The 22,982-nt window shown below is 43.1% G+C and overlaps 2 protein-coding genes across 2 annotated transcripts; one reads left to right on the top strand and one right to left on the bottom strand.

Annotated features, from left to right (window-relative positions):
- On the bottom strand, positions 2,719 to 5,958 carry LOC8084079 (cysteine-rich receptor-like protein kinase 6). Its single transcript, XM_002462920.2, has 7 exons — positions 4,962 to 5,958; positions 4,528 to 4,656; positions 4,292 to 4,431; positions 3,977 to 4,187; positions 3,623 to 3,866; positions 3,375 to 3,528; positions 2,719 to 3,266 (listed from the first exon to the last, which is right to left on the bottom strand). Exons 1-7 carry the CDS (start codon positions 5,830 to 5,832, stop codon positions 2,997 to 2,999), a joined length of 2,019 nt encoding a protein of 672 aa, XP_002462965.1. The 5' UTR covers positions 5,833 to 5,958; the 3' UTR covers positions 2,719 to 2,996.
- On the top strand, positions 17,546 to 19,916 carry LOC110432221 (glucan endo-1,3-beta-glucosidase 3-like). The gene is made up of 4 exons (XM_021452208.1): positions 17,546 to 17,699; positions 17,823 to 19,121; positions 19,236 to 19,490; positions 19,593 to 19,916. Exons 1-4 carry the CDS (start codon positions 17,615 to 17,617, stop codon positions 19,625 to 19,627), a joined length of 1,674 nt encoding a protein of 557 aa, XP_021307883.1. The 5' UTR covers positions 17,546 to 17,614; the 3' UTR covers positions 19,628 to 19,916.

A 22,982-nucleotide genomic window follows, 5' to 3' on the forward strand; every position in this document is an offset into this window, starting at 1 on the left:
GATGAAACTGTTGGTAAGACCATTTTTCTCTAGAAGTACGAGATCGAGACCGTTGCCTAATCCATACAGCAGTATATGGAACAAAAATTAAAAGACAATGGAGTGCTATTCCTTTTTTCTTCCACAAGAGTTGACTGTTTTGTGGAAAAAATGTAGGAAGAAAACAAGGCTTTGGAGTCAAGTCGTCGTTGGCTTGTCTGCAACTGTGCATTAAAGGAGTTATTTTTCTCTGGAAATACGAGATCGAGACCGTCGCGCATGCCTAGTCCATACAGGAGTATATGGAACAAAATTAGCACTCTCCCTATAAAGAAGAAAACAAGGTTTTGGAGTCAAGTCGTCGTTATTGGCTTGTCTTCAACTATGCATTAAAGGAGTTGGTCTAACGACCTTTTACCGATCGTGATCCCGTCCCGACCGTGCATGCGAACGCTCGTGGAAGTAGTAGCAGTAGACTGTCACGGCGTGGACCATGCCAAGCGATATGGACGGCGAAGTTTGGCAGGCTACATGATACTCCATCCATGTCGCATTTAGAAATAGTTTAGAACAGCGATACGTTCTTTAAAACATAATTTTGATCTTTTATTTTTATAAAAATATTTTTTTTAAATGATATATGTATATTTTTATGATAGTATTTTTTAAGATAAATTTATTCATATAATTTTAACATTTATGAACTCAATAATTTAAAAGTTATTATTAATTTATAATGATTTATATTCTAAATGTTTGATCGAAACCTTCTTCAAAACGACTTTTAAATCCAGAGGAAGTATTTCGATCAAGAGAGAGCCACTTGTTCACTACAAAAGTGCAAATTAAATATCAAGCGGAATGTCGTATAAGGCAGGAAGCATGACATTTTTCCATGCAGAGAGAACCACTAGTTCCCTGCAAATTAAACATCAAGCAAAATATCATACGGAGCCCTCCGTTTAAAGAAAATTATAGATATTATGTTAGTAAAACTAATTTAATTTTGACCAAATTTATAATAAAAATATAAATAATTATGCCTCTAATAATTTTTTATAAAAATATATTTCACAATTAATTTAGCATTTTATATAAATTTATTTAAAATGACTACTCACAAAAAAATTATGACACACAATCTACACTCACACCATATGTTAAAAAAAGAGGTTAGTGGGTAGCACCCTACTGGCCTACTGCACTAATCACTGGACCAAATAAAGCCCCTTTCACATAAATGTTGAGTCTTTGACCAAACATTTTCAAGTTAGGCCAAAAATTGACATGCAAGGGTTCAACCTGACAGTTCAAGTTGGGCCAAAAATTATCATTCAATCTACTGGTTAGATTTCTTATGGTGAAACCAGCACACTTGGGTTCAAGTCCTCAACTTGGTACAGATGCTTGTATTTTTTTGGATTTATTCTAGAATTTAACGGCTCTATGTTTTTAGTGGTAAGCGACGTCGCCGTCGACAGCGAGACGTCTATGGTGACTTTGTGAATTTTATGATTTATCGGTTCAGTCCTTCGAAGGTGCTGATAAAGATAGGATTTATATACTTATGTTTACAGAGGAGATGGGTGTGCTTATGTTGTGAGTATCTATATTGTACCATGTAATTCTAAACACCGTTCAATCCACGCATGAATAATAGGAGGCATCACTGCTAATCCCTCTGTATGGTCGCTCCATGTAGATTCCTTTTTTCTTCAACATGAGTTAAGAGAAACGTAAAAAAAAACATGGTCTTGGAGTAAAATCGTCGCTTGGCTTGTGCATGTGAGTCGAGCCAAAAAAAAACTTTTGAAATTAGATTTTTTTTATATTATCATTATGAATACTATCAGTTGACGTAGATTCCTTTTTGGTCCACACGAGTTAATTCATTTTTTTTTAAAGAAATGTAGCAACAAACCTGGGTTTACAGTCAAGTAGTCGTTGGCCTGTGCGAGTGAGGGCACTCACAATGCAGACTCTATCATACAGTCTAAAGTTATTTGTTACCTCGAATAATGTAGACTTAGAGTCTAAATAAGACTTGGAGTCTTATTTTTTCTACATCTTTCTTTAATAAATATGCTGTCACATCAGCAAAATAACATAAATAATATGTCATTAATTGTCTTAAACTCTGTGATAGAGTCTTCAATTGTAAATGGCATGAGATCTTAGGAAGGTGGCAACTCGCAACCACGAATGCTGAACATAAAATAGTATTATCTCCGCCTCTGTCCTATGACACTGCATTCTAGGAATTTTAGAATAGACGAAGAAAATATTAAAAATGTGCATATAACCTCATTTTATTTTCTCATTACATGCTACTGTCAACGTGATTGATGATAATGATTGATTGATAAATGAGAAAATATTTAATGTGAAACTGGTTTTTTGTCATGTATAATTTGAAGAAAATTTTTAAATGCTAGAATACACTATATTAATTATAAGATGGAGGGGGTAAATGTTTGGTAGAACTATGATTCCTCCTAACGACTCTTGTTTTTTTTCTAATTGAAGCCGTTTCAAGAAAAAACATTCGTAAAGGTTTGAAAGAAGCCATGTTTTTCGGCTCCAATTTCTCGGTACAAAATTGGTTTGGATTCTCCAGGCTCTTTGCAAAGAGCCATTTTTTAAAGGCTATGGACAGCTTGTTTGCTATAGTAATAGTATTCACATGAGTTTTTTTTTCTCCACACAAAATAAACTAGGAGGCTGAAGAAACCAAGTATATAGAAGAAAAATATGTAGATTAATAAAAAATAAAAAAGGAATGGAAAAAAATAAAAGGGTACAAAAAGGCGAAAAAAATAGGACGAACTCTGTCGGATACAGCCAAATGTACTTGTTGAGTCTGGTCGAGCCAGCGGCCACTAATGAAACTGAGGCCAATTGCAGAGTACTTGTAATATCATAATGTATTCAGCTATAAGTTAATATAATTCTTTTTCATCTGAAAAAAACAAGTTGCAGCTAGACGGATACAGTGGTGGGCGCTTCGGGCCACACGGCTAGCCCTGCAGCGGTGCCGTCGACGACACGGCCGTGTTAGAGTTGTTCCTGGCGCAGAATGCCGGCTTGGACGGCGCTTGGAGGGTGACCGTATTGCTGCCAAGCATCACCACGACGGACGACATCACCGGCCGAGCCGCGGGGTCTCCCTGGACGCACAGCAGCCCTATGTGGATGCACCTCAGCACATCGTCCTCCGGGATGCTGCCGCCGCCCATGTTCGGGTCTACCAACTCCACCACCGTCCCGGTCTCCCAGTGCTCCCATACCTGCAAGGAGAGGTATGTAGTGTTAGTGTCTACTGTCTAGCGTGAGCCATTCCAAGTTGGCAATCTGCAATGCAACGTCTTCTCGTGTGTAGCAAATACTGTACTTACAGTGGTCAAAAGGTCTCCAGACTGCTGGGTGCCGTCGTTGTTACTGTTGTTCTTCCTCCCCGTGACGATCTCCAGCACCATGACGCCGAAGCTGAACGCATCAGACTTGACAGAGTAGTTCCCGCGCATCATGTATTCTGGTGCCATGTACCCACTGAAACGAGAGACGGAGTTTTAGTTGCCAAGCTAGCTGGAGATCGATAAGCTAGCCGAACGCTGAGCAAGCTTGAGTTGTAGCTAGTACTGACTAGGTTCCGACAACGCGGTTGGTGACGGCCTGTGTCTGGTCTCGGCTGAAGATCCTCGCGAGGCCAAAGTCTGAGATTTTGGGGCTCATATTTGCGTCGAGCAGGATGTTGCTGGCCTTGAGATCACGGTGGACTACTTTGAGCTGAGAGTCTTCATGCAGGTACTGCAGGCCTCGAGCGATGCCGTTTATGATCGTGTACCTCTGACCCCAGTCCAGCTGCTCACGTTTGTGATTCTCAGTGTCTGCAATGGTAATTAAGGAAGCAGGGACAGGGAGTGATCAGAAGCCGTATTGCAGAGAAAAATGGACGAAACATCATACTATACTACGGCGATCGCGGTTCAATCAGTACCGAAGAGAATGAGGTCCAGGCTTCGATTGGGGACGAACTCGTAGACCAGCAGCCGCTCCTGCTGCTCCAGGCAGACGCCGATGAGCCTGACGAGATTCTTGTGCTTCAGCTTGGCCACCAGCGCGAGCTCGTTCTTCAGCTCCTCCACTCCCTGCGTCGAGCTCTTTGACAATCGCTTCACCGCTATCTCATCGCCATCGGGGAGAACACCCTGGAATGGATGAACCAAAGCAACAAGGGCTGTGCTGTGATTATATTCTCGTCACCATCGCTGTGTGTGTACTAGCTACTAGGAAATTTCGGCCGGTCAAGTACCTTGTACACCGCTCCGAAGCCACCTTCGCCAAGCTTGTTGGTCTCGTCGAAATCCCCTGTCGCGGCCCGCAGGGTGGACACGTCCATCATCATTGAGTCCACCGTCTCCGTGTCCTCAGCTCCAGCTGAATACATGGGATCTGTTCAATTCAGGGAGAATTGGATTGTTCAGGTTTCACGAAGCGTTTCAAGTTGTCAAAACTGTAGACTGGTAGTATTTGTTACATATGGCATACATTTCTGTTTCGCCTGTTCAATTGGTCGCTGACGCTTCCAGTAACAGAGCCAGGCAACAAGGTTCAAGGCTGCAATACTTGGTAGTAGAACTGCAACGATCACGACCGGGATACCGTACTCTTTGCCCCCTATGTGAGAAAACATCACGTCAAGTATATGTCAACAAGGAGTTGAATTGAATATACCACAACAATTTAGATTGGTCACATGTAAGTATAATTTTTTTTTCTAGAGCCAAACAATAATAAAACTACATGTTATTTGAACAATGAACAATAAAAGAAACAAGCACCTAAAATACAGGAGACATGGAATTTTTAGCTCACAATACTATTTTCGACCCATGTCAACTTGTCAACATTATAAATTCATCATTTATCTCCCACGCGGGTGCATGACATTTTGGTTCAAAGAAACGCTTTAATGAACTCACCTTTCCCTGCTGCCGGCGGCGTCCCAACAGTTGGTTGCAGAGCTGAAGCCGGCGCTGGTGCCGGTGCCGGTGCTGATGCCGGAGCTCCAGAGCTCGGTGATGCCAGCCGAACCATCGCCGGTCCATTGAAGAAGGACACGATCTCGTACCGGTAGCTGCAGTTGATGCCAAGCACCCTGCCTCCGATGTAGTCATAGAACGACCCCTGGTACTTCGCTACGGCCTTGGCGAGGCAGTTCCGACAGTGCGCCGGCGTCTGATCCGGCGTGCACTGCGCCAGGCTGTACACCTTGGGGAACTCCTGGTTGAAGTCAGCCTCCCCTGTCGCGAACAGCCGCGTGGAGTTGTCGGCGGCGTACGCGACGGTGGCGTTGATGAGGGCGGCCAGGAGGCTCGTGAACTGGGCCGGGTCCGACGTGACATTTGTGTTGAAGTTGACGGCGTACGTGTCGGTCGTCGGGCCGGTGCCGGCGCCGGGGAAGGTGAGCACGTCGGAGTAATGGAGGATGCACTGGTCGTAGTAGATGGTGCCGTCCATGTCGTAGGAGCAGTCGTTCGGAAGGTCTCTGAAGGCTTGAGTCAGGCAGGTGAAGCAGTCCGTGGCGTTGACGTCGCCGCGGCAGAGCGCCATGGCCCAGAGCTGCTCCGGGATGGTGCCGACGACGGTGGTGGCGAAGAGGGACCGGGACGCGGAGGCGTTCTTGGGCAGCGTGGCCGCGACGAAGTCGAGATGAGCCTGGTATGTGCCGTTAGGCTTGAAGTAGTTGCTCTGGCCGCACACTGGCCACGGGTAAGCTGCGACGGGCGGCGCCACGAGCAGTGCGGCGGCGGCGGCGAGAACGGCAAGCAAGGGCAGGAGGTGGTGAGCCATTCTCCTGCTAAGGTAGGATGACAAAGTTAGGAGGGAAGATATGTAGACGAGGGTAAATTAGTCACTGTCCGACACGCAAACGCCGACCCACTGACCACAGAAAATGGCAATGCAAAATGTTTTGTTTAATCGGTTGCCGGGCCGGCCGTTCGTGAAAGTTTGAGGGCGGGGGCGCTTTTTGATTCGATCAGAACGGTCAGCGGTCAGCCGAGGATGAAATCCTTCCTCGGCAAAATACTGAGTGTTTATTTTTTTTCTCAAAAAAAATTTAGGTTTGATCCATCATTTTATATAATAAAATTAAATATAATGTAAAATTTTTGATAAAAAATAGTTATTCTTTATTTTGGATTTTGGCATTAAGAGACCAAAAAAATCTAGAAATAGTCTCAAGAGGCTCTCATTAATTGAGGGCAATAAATTCTATATTTTGAATGGAACTAAACATGATTCTGAAAATTTTGGCATTTTGCATCTCATCATTCTAAAATAGTTGACATTTTGTATTGTTTTTAAACTAAACACCCCCTAAGTTTGGCTTCATCGATTAAGGTCTGTTTGGATTAGTTTTAGAATGTTAAAAATCACTTTATGTTTTTATTTTGTAAAATTTGGATTCAAGTAAAAAACTAGTGTGGTGTTTGGATCCCCTAGTTTTTAAAAATCTGATTTCACTTATTGCTCTTTGGTTAACAAGAAATTTGCAAAAGCTATGTATTAATAGCTTTCGTCACTGTTCCTAACATAAAGGTATGGAGCTAACCCAGCCAGTGTCATTATGGCACAGATTCCCTTCTGATTCAAGGGTTGTGCAAAGCATAAGGGCTCCTTTGGATGAATGGGAGAAAAAAAAACCTGTGTGTTTAAACCCCAAGGGGGATTTCTTCCATGCGTATGTGACACCCCCTCCCCCTCGGATGTAGAAAGCCCTGTCAGGGCAAATTTCCCTGACGGTTATTTGGGAGAGATAAGGATACAGATCCTGGTCGAAAGAAAACCTAGAAAAAAAAAACAGAAAAAAAAATTCAAAGAATTCAAAAAGTTTAAGCACCGACCATGTTACAAAAGGATGGCAATAAAAAATGATTTTATACTTATGAAATAGTAGCCAACGTTGGCAATAATAGAGAAGTTACACACTAACTAATCTGATAACCTGTTTTCCATAGGGAGGTATAGAGCAACAATTAATCTACTAATATCTGGAGCTACAGATATTGCTTGTGATATAAAAAATAGTGTAAATATTATTTAATGGCAACACCAGCATATTACAACCACAAGATAATCAGTAACTATGCTATCACAAATCCACTACATGTCCATCTTGTAACAGTATCGGTAGTATATGACAACGAAAACAAATAGGCAAAGCATGTAGATGAGCCCTGAAGATGGAGAAAGAAGTCTTAAATTGATAGTCTGTATGTTTTGAAATAACTTCAAAATTTTGAATTTCATAGAATTGAAAATAGAACTATATGATATGATAGTCATGCACTCTATATTATGGTCTTTAGCTTCATAAGTACGACTGACCAAACGGAGCAATAGATTCAATATCTCGTGGCTAGGCTAGCTGACTTAACAGTTACTCCCTCCATCCTAAATTATAAATCATTTAAAAAATCTTAAAGAGTCAAACTATTTTAAGTTTAACCAATTTTATATGATAAAATAATAATAATTATGATACCAACTAAGTGTCTTTAGATTCTTCTTTAATTATATTTTTATAGTGTACTCACTTTATGTTATAATAAATCTTAGTATTTCTCCCTATAATTTTGGTTAAAGTTGAAAGTGTTTTAACTCTTCAAGATTCTTAAAATGACTTATAATTTAGAATGGAGTGAGTACATAGTAGTCAACTAGAAAAATGCTTGGGAGGCATCGCCGCACCATCTCGGGGCCGATCAGTGCTGAATTTGGGTTGAATCTTTGAACTTGACTCTAGTAGTTTGCAAGCATCCAAAATTCGGTTCTTGCTTTCATCTGAGTGCTGCAATAGAACCCAACATTATAGCCAGTATGTCCCTCTAAAAGAACATACACAAAAAAGTTAAGGCTGCAATTATTATTGGTTGATTTATTGTGAGAGAAAAACACTGCTGGCTGATAGAAAAAATACGGCTGAAAAGAAAAGAGAACAAGCCAATGCTGAACCAAATAACAAAATAATCTTTGGCAAGCTAGTTTCAGGATCCGAACACTATTTTTTTATGGAAAGGATCCGAACACTATTGCAAGAGGAAACCTTACAACGAGTAATACGACATGCAGTACAATTGACCACTTGTTTGGGTCCACTTATTTCCACTTCAATATTCAATTCATGTTTGTTGGGGTGAATTGGGATGATTTTTTTTGTTTGAGCTTCAGCTTCTAATGCTGGCTTTATGAAAGATGGCTTGTGCAAAAGCTACTATTGTTTGGCAACCTAGTCCCTCCGCTTCGGCAATAGAAGTGCACTACAACAGCTACAACGGGCTCGTCCTTGTCGCCTTCTTCAGCGGGTTCAAGCTCCAGCCTAGGATGCTGACAGTTGTAACAGCGCTTCACCATCATTAACCCCTGCTCCTCGACTCCCTTGTCCCGCTCGAAGCACGAAGCGCCCTATGAGCTCACCTCATTTGTGGATTAGGGCCATGACAAGAAGGTGGCCTGGGGTATTGATACCGCAGTAGCTTCATCGCCAACCAGGGGGTGGCAGGTGGCTAGATCTATGAGCAAGAGGGGCACCGATGGTGCTCCAAGTAGCTAGGAAGCGGCAGTGGCAGCGCTTCGAGTAGATTGGCAATGACGCTTGAGGCCTCGTGCTCGTGGTGTCTTTGCTGAGCGAAAAGAAACTATTGGTGAAAATAATGATTCGATCACTTGGCAGTGACAGGTGGTTCATTTTCACAGAAAAGCTATGGGAAGCTGCTCAATATGAGATTTAGACCTTCCTGTGCAATGTTGCCTTTGGTGGGCTTGGTCAAGGTTACATTAGGCGCTAGGCTCTCGAGGCGGTGACCTACCGCCTAGAGACTAGGCGAGCCTAGGCGTTCTTCTAGATGGTGGATAGTACATGCATAAATACTTAAGAAAAGAAAAAAGTAGAGGATCAATGGTCACAGAATGGGGAGAAAGAGGAGAAGGCCCATTTAACGACGCAAGTCTCCCAACAGTCCCCACCGTAACCCTCACTACATATTATCCCCTCCCCATCACTCCCAGCCTCTCGGTTCTCGTCTCTGTCCCACCTGAACTCTGCTCGCGCCACCGCCATCGTCCAACGTGGCCTCCTTCCCCACAGTTCGTTGCCTCCCCTACCGACGTTACCTCCTTTCCCATCGTTGCCTGGCATCCGCGCCACACGTGTCTCTGGCTTAGCGGATTTACCCGTTGCCTCTGCCTGATGCTGCCACTTCCCCCACCATCCACCACTAACTCACATTAACTCCTCCCCAATTGTCACTCGACCGCCTCCGCATCGACCCTACACGTCCCTGCCTTGGCGGATCTGGCCACCTTTCGCTAGCAATAGCTGGGCAGCTACCTAGGTACCTACGTACACCCTAGGGAAAAGGGTACCCTGTCGCCCACAGGCAAGTGCATAATAGCACCTTGTCAAACATTGTCTAAGGTTCAAAAGATAGTAGGAAGCCCAAACAAACAAGTCGAGTTCTACAGTACCACACAACCTATATTTTAACACACATATATTGAGGTGGACACGAGTACATCTAAATAGGCCTAAAGGAAGCACTGTTGCAATCATGGAGCAAAAAAGGTTTATCTTGCCAAGTTGCTTATCTATTTGTCATTTTGTAGATATGTTCCTCATAGCAACAAAAACTACATGCAGGGTCTCTCTCCCATGAGAGGTAATAATATATCTAAAATCTCGCATCCTTCCCCTTATGTTGGTGTACATCTTTTGTTCATCAAGGATTTAATCATTGACATAAAGAATTCAACTATGGGCCAGCACTAGGCTAGATTTGCTCATCAATTGTACTGATAATTGACAATTAATATGCATTTTAGGATTCAAACTGATAACCTCAACACTCACTTTTTCTCGAGTGTCCATAGTAGGTAAGTTTTACGATACATGGGACTATACAACACATTCTGTTTGAATCTTACATTGTATGTATATTTCACACTAAACCATCTCAAAGGAAAAAAGTTGTTAACTACAAAGATGTAGATCTCGTCGAGTACTAAAACTATGATGTTGACTTTGTCTCCTTTCGACATTATTAACCATCTCAAATCTGATCCAAAACTGATATTGAATATTTTAACATGTAAATCATCTCAAATCTAATCCAAAAACTTATATTGAATATTTGGACATGTAAATCATCTTAAATCCGATCCGGGAACTTATATTGAATATTTGAACTTGTAAAACATTTCAAATTAAAAATCTATCCTATCGATTGTAGCTACAGATCGGAAGTGATAGTGCACCTATCATTGTTGGTTGTAATATTATTATCGACAGGGAGGAGCCCAAATTTGAGCAAAGGGGGCTATTCAAGTCAACAATAATCATACATGATGAAATATGTATACAACGAGAGCATAGATAATAACCAAATAAATATTTTATTTTATAATACAAAAGAAGGCTAAAAACAAAATACTAAATTTTACAAAGAAAATGGGAACAAATCTAATTCTTCATTAAAAAAAGAATCACAATAATAATAAAAACAAAGGAGATGAGATGAGAAGATAAAATGATAATACTAAATAAAATAGATGACACGTTGAGATAAATGAGGGAGAATAAACAAGCAAAACACTGACTGTATTTGTTAACTAGCTAATTGTGGGTGTACTTTAGGGAAAAACTGGTAGATAATAAAATCGCAACAAGAACAAAAGAGATGGATAAGATAACAAAAAGACCAATTCTAGATTATATAGATACTACTATAGATTAATATGGAAAAAGAACAAACATCTTACACACAAATTAGTATAGTTAACTAGTAAACTATTAGAGATTATCTAGCTAATGGAGGGGCTACTATAGGGGGCACCAGATTGTTGCAGGTGCCAGGACCCCCTTAGCCCTCCCTCTCTCAGCCACTAACTATTGGTTGAATCTATGAATTGAAAGTGATAATTTGATGAGCATATTCGTCAGTCTGAAAAGTCACGGCTAAAAATACTATTCGCTGATTTATTATGAAAAAATACTACTAACTGATCAAAAAATACGGCTTATAAAACAAACGAACAAACTCAATGATAACTTACGTGGGTAGTGGTGTGAAACTGCTCTGTCCTAATCTAGTTGTGATTCCGTGGACTTGGACAAATCAAAACCGTGGTCCTTGAGATGCACTGAAGCCAACTTAAGTGGACTGAACAAGACTAGTGCCTAACTACAGTAGCTTGGAACTATTGTCATTAATGGACTTGTTCTCTTTTCCACAAGAGTTGAGAAGTTGTGGAAAGAAGTAGCGAGAAACAAAATTGTTCAGTCAATGTCGTCATAAAACTAAAAAAATCGTCGTTGACTGCTCCAGAAGAGGATGGTTGGATAATAATGGATGGATACCGCAGCATGAAAATAGCGATACACAAGTGGGAACGGTGCCGTGCATCGGACGTATAAATTCATACGGGATTACGGGCAGGGACAAAGCCAAAAAAAAAAAAGAGGGCTAAACTCTTGTGTTACATCAACTTAGCTCTATTATAACTCTTCACAATCAAAAAAATAATAGTTTAAAGTAGTCTTATATTAAAAACATGAAATTCATAAAATACATCTAAAAAATTAAAAGTATTAGTCTACCCTATCTTATACATATGTGTCTAAAATTAGAAGGAGAGCACTAGGAGCTCCACTGGTCTAGCAGCGGCAGAGGCTGGAGCCCCCAGCCCCACCGTTGGCTTCGTGCCTGATTATGGGCACAATATTAGAACGCTACGGATTAGTGAGGCTTGGTGACGTGATTTTGTTCGCATCCCACCATGCACCAACCATATGTGCATGCGTTGAGTTTATGAGCCAAATTTGTCAGCTATTCGTGTTTTTGTCGTACAACAAATCAGCAAATAGTACTTTCTGTCACGGATTTTAGCCAAGCGAACAAGAATTAATGTCCCATAATAAGCCAAACCATTCAACAAAAAAAGTTTGCCAAACAAAAATGATGTTTCCATAGAGAGATAACACCTTATTCCTTGCAAAAATACTATCAATGTGCCAATTACTAATACAAAAGCATTTTCACGAACAGGTACTTTTTATTTGAGGAAAATTCATGGCCAGTCTTTCGACTTAGCAAGGGTGTCATCTAGATATTATTACTTGGTCTATAAACTTGGCTTATGGCTTTGGGTATCATTATGGTCCAAAAGGATCCTAACCCGCTCTATACGTTGAGCTGACATGCTAATTATAAATTGACGTGGCTCCTACATGTAATGTCGGCCCTTCAACTTGGCAAGGGATGTCACATAGGTCCCTCTACTCTCAAATGTTATTTCTAGATCCATAAACTTAACTTTGGGTATCATATAGGTCTAAACGAGTTCTAACCTGCTTTGTACACGGGGCTCCTTTCCCTGCTGGTGTCGGTTGTCTTTCGCGTCATAGTGGTGGTGGCTCCTTTCTAGTACACATGTGTCTGTCATTTTTTCTTTCGGCCTTGTTTACTTATAAAATTTTTTGCAAAATGTGAACAGTTGTATTTTCGTTTGTATTTGACAAATATTGTCCAATTATAGGTTAAGTAGACTCAAAAGATTCGTCTCGCAAATTACATGCAAACTGTATGATTAATTATCTTTTTTACCTATATTTAATGCTCCATACATGCGTCGTAAAATTCGATGTGACGGGGAATCTGAAAAATTTTGTAAATTTTTTTGGGAACTAAACAAGGCATCCATATGTTTCTGTTCGTGGATCATTACAATTTGAGAAATTTAGTATCTGTTTGGAATGTAGGAATACAAAATAAAGAAATAGAAAAAAACACAGGAATAGAATAGAGAAAAAGGTAAAAGAAAAAACTACAGGAATTCAAAACACAACAACAAAAACTTCAGGGTGTTTAAGTTGCAGAAAAACAATGTAACATGTGACCAAGAAGCAAAGTTCCAGGCTTTAGAACTTGAAAAGAAAACATTGCAGAAAATTTTTCTTTGGGTTTCCTTAGATGTATTTTTTTCCTTGTATTTTGTGAAGCAAGGTTAGCCTTTCTCCAGAATGAAATAAAGATTTCCTTTGTTTCAAACAGAAAGTTCAGAAAATCTATCCCTTTACTTTTCCTTTGGAAACCCTCGACTCCAAATAAGGCCTTAATTGTGGTCAGCTCCTGTGGACTGAACGAGAGTTCCTTGAAGGCATCTGAAGGAGACTCTTGCCTAACCGTACCATATATTTGGAATAGTAAGGCTGTAGAGTCAAGTCAAGTCGTTGGCATTTCAACTTTTCTCTTATGAAGAGGGCAGAAGCAAGGTGGACAATTCACAAGTTGCTCGAGCGTGGAAATTGGGGAAGGATTATTTGACAAGAAGTATACACTTCTTTATATGCCCGTGGGCATAGGCAAGACAATTGGGTACGTACAAGACAAGGAATAGGTCATAGCCCATGGTGGCCTGTGGGCCGCGGGCCCGTGTTAACCGTGGAAGAAAAATCTTAGACAAGGATAAAGTTTGGCGAACGATGGCAACATGACGCCTCCGTCATGCTCATGCAACCCATCTCGTTCAAGGCACTAGGACGATCCAAAAAGTTTTTGGATTTTAATACTGTAGCATTTTTATTTGTATTTGTTAAAAATTGTTCAATCATGAAATAACTAGCCTTAAAAATTCGTCTCGTAATTTACAGGCAAACTGTAAAATTAATTTTTATTTTCATCTATATTTAATGCTCCATGCATGTACTATAAAATTCGATGCGACGGAAAATCTTGAAAATTTTTAGTTTTTGGGGTGAACTAAACAAGGCCTAACTTAGACGTGGTTAAAGAACAAATATTATTATACCTGGGCAACGGCCCGGCCCGGCACGTTACCTAACGGGCCGAGGGGGCCCGTCGTGCCCTGCGGGCCGTGCCTTACCGGCCTGCGGGCCTGACCTCCGGCCCAGGCACGGGCCCGTGGGCCTTTTTGCGTACCTGGCGGGCCCGTCAGGCCGGGCCAGCCTATAGCCCGTTGAACAATAACATATCAATAAACACAGATTTAAAAGCATATTTCAAACACATTCATCAATTCATCACTCCATCAGTATAAAGAACACATTCAAATACATATGACAGATGTAGAGAATAGATTTAGATATCAAAATGAGTTATTTTATACAATGTTGTTATTTGACGGGCCGGGCCGTGCCGGCCCGCGGGCCTGAAGTGCGGCCCAAGCACGGCCTGCAGCCCCGTGCCGTGCCAGCCCGGGCCCAATGACCTTCGGGCCGGGCCGGGCTAGGGTCGGGCCAAAATGACGGGCTTCGGGCCGTGCTCACGGGCTCGGGCTGCATGCCCAGGTATAAATATTATATAAATTATTATAGTATCTGAACCCTTTCGGAACATACCAATTTAGGGGAACATCTATTCATTTTCATCTCTAATCAGTTGAAATATGATATAAATTATTATAGTTATAAATAATTTAGTCGACACACCAAAAATACATATATTCATAAATAAATAAATATATTTTTTGACCAATAAATAGCCATGTTCAATGATAGATTTTTTTGAGGAAAATGTTCAATGATAGATAATTAATGAAGTTCAGCGTCTGAATGCAAATAATATTATCCATAAGGGCAGAAACCATGTTTAGTTTCTATGTCTATTAAATTTGTGTAGATAATATACATAGAAACTATGTTTTTAATAGATAGTTTCTAATAATCTTTTGTCCAATTACATGCCTTTTCTCTCACTCATTGACCTGACACATCCTTTTATCGTATAGACATGGTTTCTTATTAAGAAATCATTTCCTCTACTCTCTCTCTCTCTCTCTTCTTTAATTGCACTTCAACTACAGTGTCATATCATCTTTTCTACTTACCGAATCTGTCATCATTCAACAATGTTTTTCTCTCGTAACAAATCAGTGAATCATACTTTCAGCCATGACTTTTTGGCCAAGCGAACAGGGCAACAACGTGTTCACAAGACATACTCTCTCCATCTCATTGAAAGTGTTGTTTTTGACTTTCAAACTTCTTATTTGACCGTTCATCTTATTCAAAATTTTTATATAAATATTATTCATTTTGTTATGACTTGTTTTGTCAATAAAAATACTTTAAAAATGATTTATTTATTTTACTATTTTCATAAAAAATAAATAAGACAAACAATCAAACAAGAAATCTGAAAGTCAAAAATGATACTTTTAATGGGACGGAGAGAGTATATTCTACTAGAATCAAGAGCCATGCAATTCTTAGTGTCCAAGGTCTTTCTATTATCTTTAGGCCTTGTTTAGTTCCAAAATTTTTTGGAAAATCGACACTGTAGCACTTTCGTTTGTATTTGACAAATATTGTCCAATCATAGACTAACTAGGCTTAAAAGTTTTGTCTCGTCAATTACGACCAAATTGTGCAATTAGTTTTTATTTTTGTCTATATTTAATACTCTATGCATGCGTCTAAAGATTCGATATGACATGGAATTTGAACATTTTTGTAAAATTTTTTGGGAACTAAACAAGGCCTAGACCTAAGCATTTTGCGCGAGCATGTTTGCTTGTCTTATAAGTCGTATTTTTCTGTCAGACAACAGTATTTTTCTCTCACAATAAATTAGCGAACAATATTTTGAGTCATGACTTTTCAGACCAGCAAACATACATGATTGTCCCACTGGATAGGTTAGACCTAATTTTTTAGGATAGACCTGGACCTGGGCGGGCTATTCATGCAATTTATTGTGCAAAATACCCAAAAAAAACAGTATTTTAGGTTGCGTTTGATTCAAGAATCTTTTTTCTAGGCAGCAGGATCTCTGACCAGGCGTGGGCAAGCTAAAACCCATCGGACTCGGACAAGGCTATGCATTTTGCTTAGGTATAGTTGACATCCTAGATTTTAGTTTCGAACTAAATTTATTTCTTTGTGCATGTGCACGTGCTTGTAATAAGTATAGGCCGGTACTATTTTTTAAAAAAATGAAGCCGAATTTTTCCATTATCGAAAATCAATGTTTGGTTTAGCGACTGCGGCAACACATCATCCATCACCAATTTCCGCCACCAGGCCAACCTTCCTCCACAGCCAGCCTATAGGGAGTTAGGGACAGACGAGGTTACCACTGTCAATCCATAATGAAATCAACGATAATTTTTTCCACTGGTTTGTGATGACTTAATCTGGTCAAGCCAATCCCTAACCCTCCCCTGGCACTCCTTTAGTGCATCTCTCTCCTTCCTTACATTGCCTGTGTTATATTTATGATTATAATTGTCTTATATTGGACACTGTAACTGTGTAGTGATATGTGTGGTGTTTGTGTAAAGAAACGCCAGAGACAGTTTGTGTAAAGAAACGCTAGTGTAAACGTTTTTATTCAATCGGTTCTTATAAAAATCCGCCTATGTAAACGTATTTTTTCTGGCGGTGTTCTACATGAGGCGCATATGTAAACGTCTTTCTACAGACAGCTCGTATACTGAACCGACTCTGTAAAATGTTACTACAATCGGTTGGTAAGAAGCTGATTGTACATTTGCTGATTTCTACTGTCGAATGGCACTGGCGGTATTGGATGCCGCCAGTGGAAACCCCTCTGGAACCGCCACTATAGTGGCCGGCTGTACTAGTGTGCGCCCCGGCCTCCTACTCTCCTACCTTGGGCGTGGCCTAGGGAGGATGGTGCAACGGCAACGTGTGATGGCGCGATGCTAGTGCATCTAAAGGGCGAGCTCAATGGGAGAGTGCGGTGGTGGGCTGGTGGCAGATCTACTTGAGGGCAAGCTCACCAGGGGCGGATCTGCACCGGAACGAGCTCAGAAGCGGCAGCCCAAACACCACGACGATCGGACAGTGCTAACGGCGACAGGCACGATTAATCCAGTGATGAAGAAAATCCTAATCATTGTCCACTTTTATCGTAGCATGTTTGCTTGAGCTTATCTGCCAAATTTGTCAGCCATTCAGCATTGTTTTCTCTCACAACTAATCAACGTACAATACTTTTAGCTATGACTTTTCAGACAAGTGAACAAACTTAAATTGAGCAAAGTCAGTGACGATCGAGTTTTAGCTCAACGTTGATGAAGCTATTATTACAATAGTGAACTGGTATCCGGCTGATAGTGGAGTCGGGGTGTTTCAACAACGGGCCACGCAGTGAAGTCCAGTTCCAATTTGAGGCGAAGCATGCATTTCGAGTGGTACAGAACGATGACCATTGTCACAGTTGACCTGACCTGTCCCTGTCAGAGTCAGACATCACGGACGAGTGGCTCCATGCGCGCGCAGCAGCCCTGATGCTTCACGATACAGTTCATGATCATGATTAATTTTTTTTTTGAATATTTCGTGATTCGTGAATAACACGTCAGAAGATGACGAGGGCGTATACTGCGCCAACGGGCTACACGGGCACCCTCGGCACGGCACGGCAGACGGGACGACGACCCCAAACGCAGCGGCAGCGCCGCACGTCGATACTCGATACTCCGTTCGTTGCCACTTGCCAGTGCAGCGCGGCTATAAATTTACACGCACCCTTTCGCATTTCTCGCACACTTCTCCATCGTCTTCCACCTCCCAACCCTTGGCAGCTGCATGCAGCATATCATGGCGTTCACTCGCCTCCTCGTTGTCCTCCTCGGCGCTGCATTTCCGCTGCTCTTATTATTCTCCCCTGCAGGTGAATAACAATTGATCGATCATGCACACGCACAAAATTAATTAAACACTAGCGCTATCTAGCTAGTTACTGATTGATGATATATTATATGTTGTGAATGAATGAATGAATATATGATTGCAGTGGCGAGTGAATTGGGCGTGAGCTACGGGAGGGTGGCGAACGACCTGCCGGACCCGTCGTCGGTGGTGAAGCTGCTCGGAGACAACGGCATCACCATGGTGAGGATCTACGACGCCAACTCCAACGTGCTTAGTTCGCTGGCCAACACGGGCATCAAGGTGATGGTGATGCTGCCCAACGAGAACCTGGCGGACGCCGCCTCCAGCTCAGACAAAGCGCTCCAGTGGGTGCAGAACAACGTGGCCGCATACTACCCGGCCACCAACATCCATGGCGTGGCGGTGGGCAACGAGGTGTTCAACAGCAAGCCCGACCAGAACTTGAACCTCGTCCCGGCCATGACCAACATCCAGAAGGCGCTGGCGCAGCTGAACCTGGCCGACGCCATAAAGGTGACCACGCCCATCGCGTTCAACGCGGTGGCCGTGTCCTGGCCGCCGTCGTCGGGCGCGTTCGGCGACGACATCGCGCAGCTGGTGATGAAGCCCATGCTCCAGTTCCTGCAGCAGACGGGCTCCTACCTCTCCGTCAATTACTACCCTTACTTGACTTACATGGCCCAGCCAGACACTTTCAACCTCGACTACGTCCTGGGGAACAACCCCAACCCCGGCGCGGTAGACCCCGACACCCAGTTCAAGTACAACAGCCTCCTGGACGCCCAGCGCGACGCCACGTACTACGCCATGGACAAGCTGGGGGCATCGTACTCCAATATGGCCGTGCACCACACGGAGCACGGCGCGCCTTCAGGGGGCAGCCTCAGAGGCGGCGGCGGCGGCCACAGGAGGCTTTTACAGGCCGGAGGAGTGGCCACCATAGCTAACGCTCAGACCTACATCAACAACCTCATGAACCGCGTGCTGTCCGGAAACACCGGCACGCCGCACCGCCCGAACGCCGACATGAACGTGTACATCTTCGCGCTGTTCAACGAGGACCAGAAGGGCACCGGCGCTGGTGACGTCGAACAGCACTTCGGCCTCTTCTACCCCAACATGCAGAAGGTGTACGAGTTCGACTTCCGCGGCGGCGGCGTTCCGCCGGCGCCGGGGGCGGAGAGCTGGTGCGTGGCAAACGCGTCGGTCGGGGAATCGTGGCTGCAGGCGGCACTCGAGTACGCGTGCGGCCACGGCGCCGACTGCAGCGCCATCCAGCCCGGCGCGGCGTGCTTCGAGCCGGACACCGTGGTCGCCCACGCCTCGTACGCGTTCAACAGCTACTACCAGCGGAACGGCCGGAGCAACGGGACGTGCGACTTCAACGGCGCCGGTTACATCGTCTACCAAGAACCAGCTGGTGAGTTCTCGGCTTCCTCGCTCGCTGCTGCTTTCAGAGGTCTTGTTTGCCGATCATGCAAACTGCAAACGTGCAAACAATAATGCTGATCAACCTGGTGGTGTGAAACTGAAGGCACCTGCGACCCGAACGCGAGCTGGTGCGTGGCGAACGCGGAGGTCGGGGACGCGCGGCTTCAGAATGCCCTGGACTACGCATGCGGCAACGGCGCGGACTGCAGCGCCATCCAGCCCGGCGGGCAGTGCTTCCAACCCGACACCAAGCCCTCGCACGCCTCGTACGCGTTCAACAGCTACTACCAGCACAAGGGACGGGCTAGCGGAACTTGCGACTTCTCTGGTGCCGCCTCCGTTGTATACCAGCAACCCAGTGAGTCAACTGGCTTTCTTACTCGTCGTCATTTTTTGTCGCCCTGCCCCCAAACTTTTGTCTGAGCCTATAATCCGTTTTTGTTTCCATTCATTGCTGCAGAAGTCGGAAACTGTGTGCTCCCATCGAGTGGTTGATGATCAACGGAAGAAGCAGCAACGATACAAAAAGCGAGGTCCTGAAGACGATGATCGATATGCTACTATACCTAATAGGTATACAGGGATATGAGGATAATTTTATTCTGTATTAAGACGAAGAAGTATAGATAATAAAGCCCGGAAACCGGCAAATCGACCGAGCGCGGGTCCTCCTTACTCTTAAAACCCTCTGAAAGAGCAGTGTAAGACATCATGTCAACGTTGAACGTCACTGCTAATAATAATGCTGTACAACCGTTCAATCATCAGTTGCTTTCTTATTATTTTCCTGTGGATTGTACTTCGTCTATCGGTCTATGACAACGTTGACGAGTGATGACGCCGTACCCACGGAGTCCAAATTATATATAGATAGAACAAATGAGAATGAGATGATCCAATCATGAGCTCTTTTTTTATACAATTACAACACGCAAGTTGCTCTTAATTACGATCTTGAACTATGCTCCGAGTACAACAAGAGCACGTACAGGTACTGCACATATACACGTTCTGTTAACAATTACAACAGGAGCACGTACAACACATATACACGTTCTATCAACACCCCAGCGTAGTCTATATATATACTTCATCTGTTCCTCGCTATCCTCCATTTTTTTTCCTCAAATACACGAAAAGTTTAAGTATATTTATATTAAAATTGAGAAATAGTTAATGTCATAAGGACACGCGCATGAACATGACATACTAAGAGAAAAAATTATACAATTGACTCTGACCTCCCTAGCAAAAGGTGATCATGGGTTATTACTCGCTAACCATGCTACCTAGCCATCACCGGCATCAAACGTGCTGCCTTGCGCGCGGCGCCTCAACCACTCTCCTTGTGGGTTCGGAAAGAGCTGTTGCATTACCTCAGCATGCGAGGGATTGACTTGGTCGACGAAGTTGTTGCCGTAGGCATTTGTTGGCTGCCGTGAAAGACCTCGTTCGACCATCGAGAAATCTCATCTACTTCATCATCAACACCTCTCCCCGCTTAGAAGCTGGGATGTGTGAGAGTGCCTGAGCAGCGATCCTCCTGCTATGGGTCGGCAACTTTGATTGTGCCTCCATAGTTGGTTGAGGCAGTAATGGAGATGACGCCTTTCACAGGATCTTGTCGGTGAGTCATATCCATGCAATTTTTTTTTTGAACGAACAAGAGGGGCTTGCACCCCTACTGGAATTTATTAAAAGGAAACGAATCCAAACAGAGGATAACAAAGAAGGAAAGAAAAAAGAGGGGAAAGAGGAGAGAGGAGGTTTCTACGAAACAAAAAACGAAAGAAAGAAAATGAATAAAATTACACAGGCTGCTCTAGCTAAACCCAAGATTATACAAGCTGTTGTAGCCATAAACTAATTTGGGGCAGATATCTCTTTTTTGCGCGGTGAACAACTAGGCCAAAGACATATCTGAAGATATGCTTGCAGTGCTGCAGTTTTGCCTCTTGATTTCTGAAGATCAAGTTGTTCCTGACTGACCAAATGCTCCAGCACATAAGAACAATGATTTCCATAAAGAAGGGGATGTTGAGCTGCCTTCTGAACTCCACCAGGATTTGAAACGGCCCCTGAGACTGCGGGACTACTAGACCAATCCAATTCCAACAGTCTTTTGCCATGTCACAGTGTTAGAAGAGATGATCAACTGTTTCTTCCACCGAGTTCTCGCATAAAACACAGTTGTAAGACTAAAGAAACATATTTCTTCTTCTGAGGATGTTTCTGGTGCTAAGTCTATCTTGCACTAAGAACCAAAAGAAAACTTTGTGCTTGTGTTGACACGCTGATTTCCAGATCCAAGAGAACACAGGGTGCACTGGTGACGAACCAGAGAGCTGCCGGTAGGCTTTTGCACAAGAAAAGGTTCGGCTGCCCCAAATGTAAGACCAGGAGTCATTGCTTGTAGTCGGGTTGAAGCTGTTCAGAGTGTCTTCTAATTGGAAGAGTTGCTGATAGGCTTCAATTGACAGAGGCAGATGGAAGCTCTCAATTAAAGATTCACTAAGCTTGGCTGAAGCAACAGTCCAATTTGGCTTCTTAGTGAAAGAATATAATTCAGGGTATGCAATCTTTGGGACTTGACCCATCCACAGATCATCCCAGAAGAGACATGTTTCACCAGATTGAATGGAGATCGTGGCCATGCCTTTGAACTTATCCAAGAGCTTGAGAATGTCCCTCCACCAAAAAGAGCCCTTCTTTATGTGATTAGGTAGCTTGCCATTGCTGTAATACTTTTCCCATACTAGATGACCCCATGGAATGTCAAGCTTATTGAAGAACTTATGCAGGTTCTTAATGAGCAGAGCCTCGTTCTGAGTTTGCAGGTCAAGAACACCTAACCCCCCCCCCCTCGGATTTTGGCCTAGAGACAAGTGTCCAAGCAGCTTTTGCATTTACCCTGTTATTCTCATCAGAGCCTCTCCATAAACAACTTTTTCTATATCTATCAATCTGTTCTCTGACAGTGACATGCAGGGAGAAGGTGCTCATTGAGAAGGTTGGGAGAGCCGAAAGGACAGAATTAGTGAGTTGTAACCGCCCTGCTTGAGACAAGAAGATAGATGCACTCACCAATCATTTCTCACATCTGCTGACAATTGGCAAGAAATCCTCCACCCTTGGCTTAGTTAGACCGAGGGGTAATCCAAGATAAGTGAAGGGCAAGGAGCCGATTGAGCAGCCAAAGGTTCTTGCCAGATGATTTAATCTGTCCTGAGAGATGTTAATTGGGATCATCATTGATTTTTTGAAGTTAATTCTCGGACCTGTGGACTCAGAGAAGGAGCCAAGCAAAGCTTTGAGACAGAAGAGCTGCCTAGCACAACCTTGCATAATTATGAGAGTATCATCTGCATATTGAAGGATGGGGAAGTCACTAGTACTTAGTAAAGGAATTGGCAGCTGGATGAGACCAAGATCTTTAGCCCTGTTGATAATAGACTGGAGGAGATCAGCCGCTAGGACAAATAGTAAAGGGGAGAGGGGGTCACCCTGCCTGACCCCTCTTTTGCAGTGGAAGGTCTTTCCGGGTACTCCATTCAAACCAAACCCGTCACGATATCAAATGCTATGACTAAGACAACACAATCAACAACAACATCAAATAACAACATAGACAACCACATCAACGCCAAACCTATGTGGCCCATCATGAAGATGTAAAGAGATCTTTGCAACAAGACACCCTGTTAATCCCATCAATGTTTTGAGGAGGTCTAAAAGCGGTAACAATTCCTTTAGGCACCATACAACACCTTGCATTGCGAATTTATCAAGCTTTCCATTCTTCCCAACTAGGGATGCCAATGGAGCCTCCTTCCTCGGCAGCGACCTCCAC

This window comes from Sorghum bicolor, chromosome 2, assembly GCF_000003195.3.
Source record: "Sorghum bicolor cultivar BTx623 chromosome 2, Sorghum_bicolor_NCBIv3, whole genome shotgun sequence".
Taxonomy (NCBI): Eukaryota; Viridiplantae; Streptophyta; class Magnoliopsida; order Poales; family Poaceae; genus Sorghum; species Sorghum bicolor.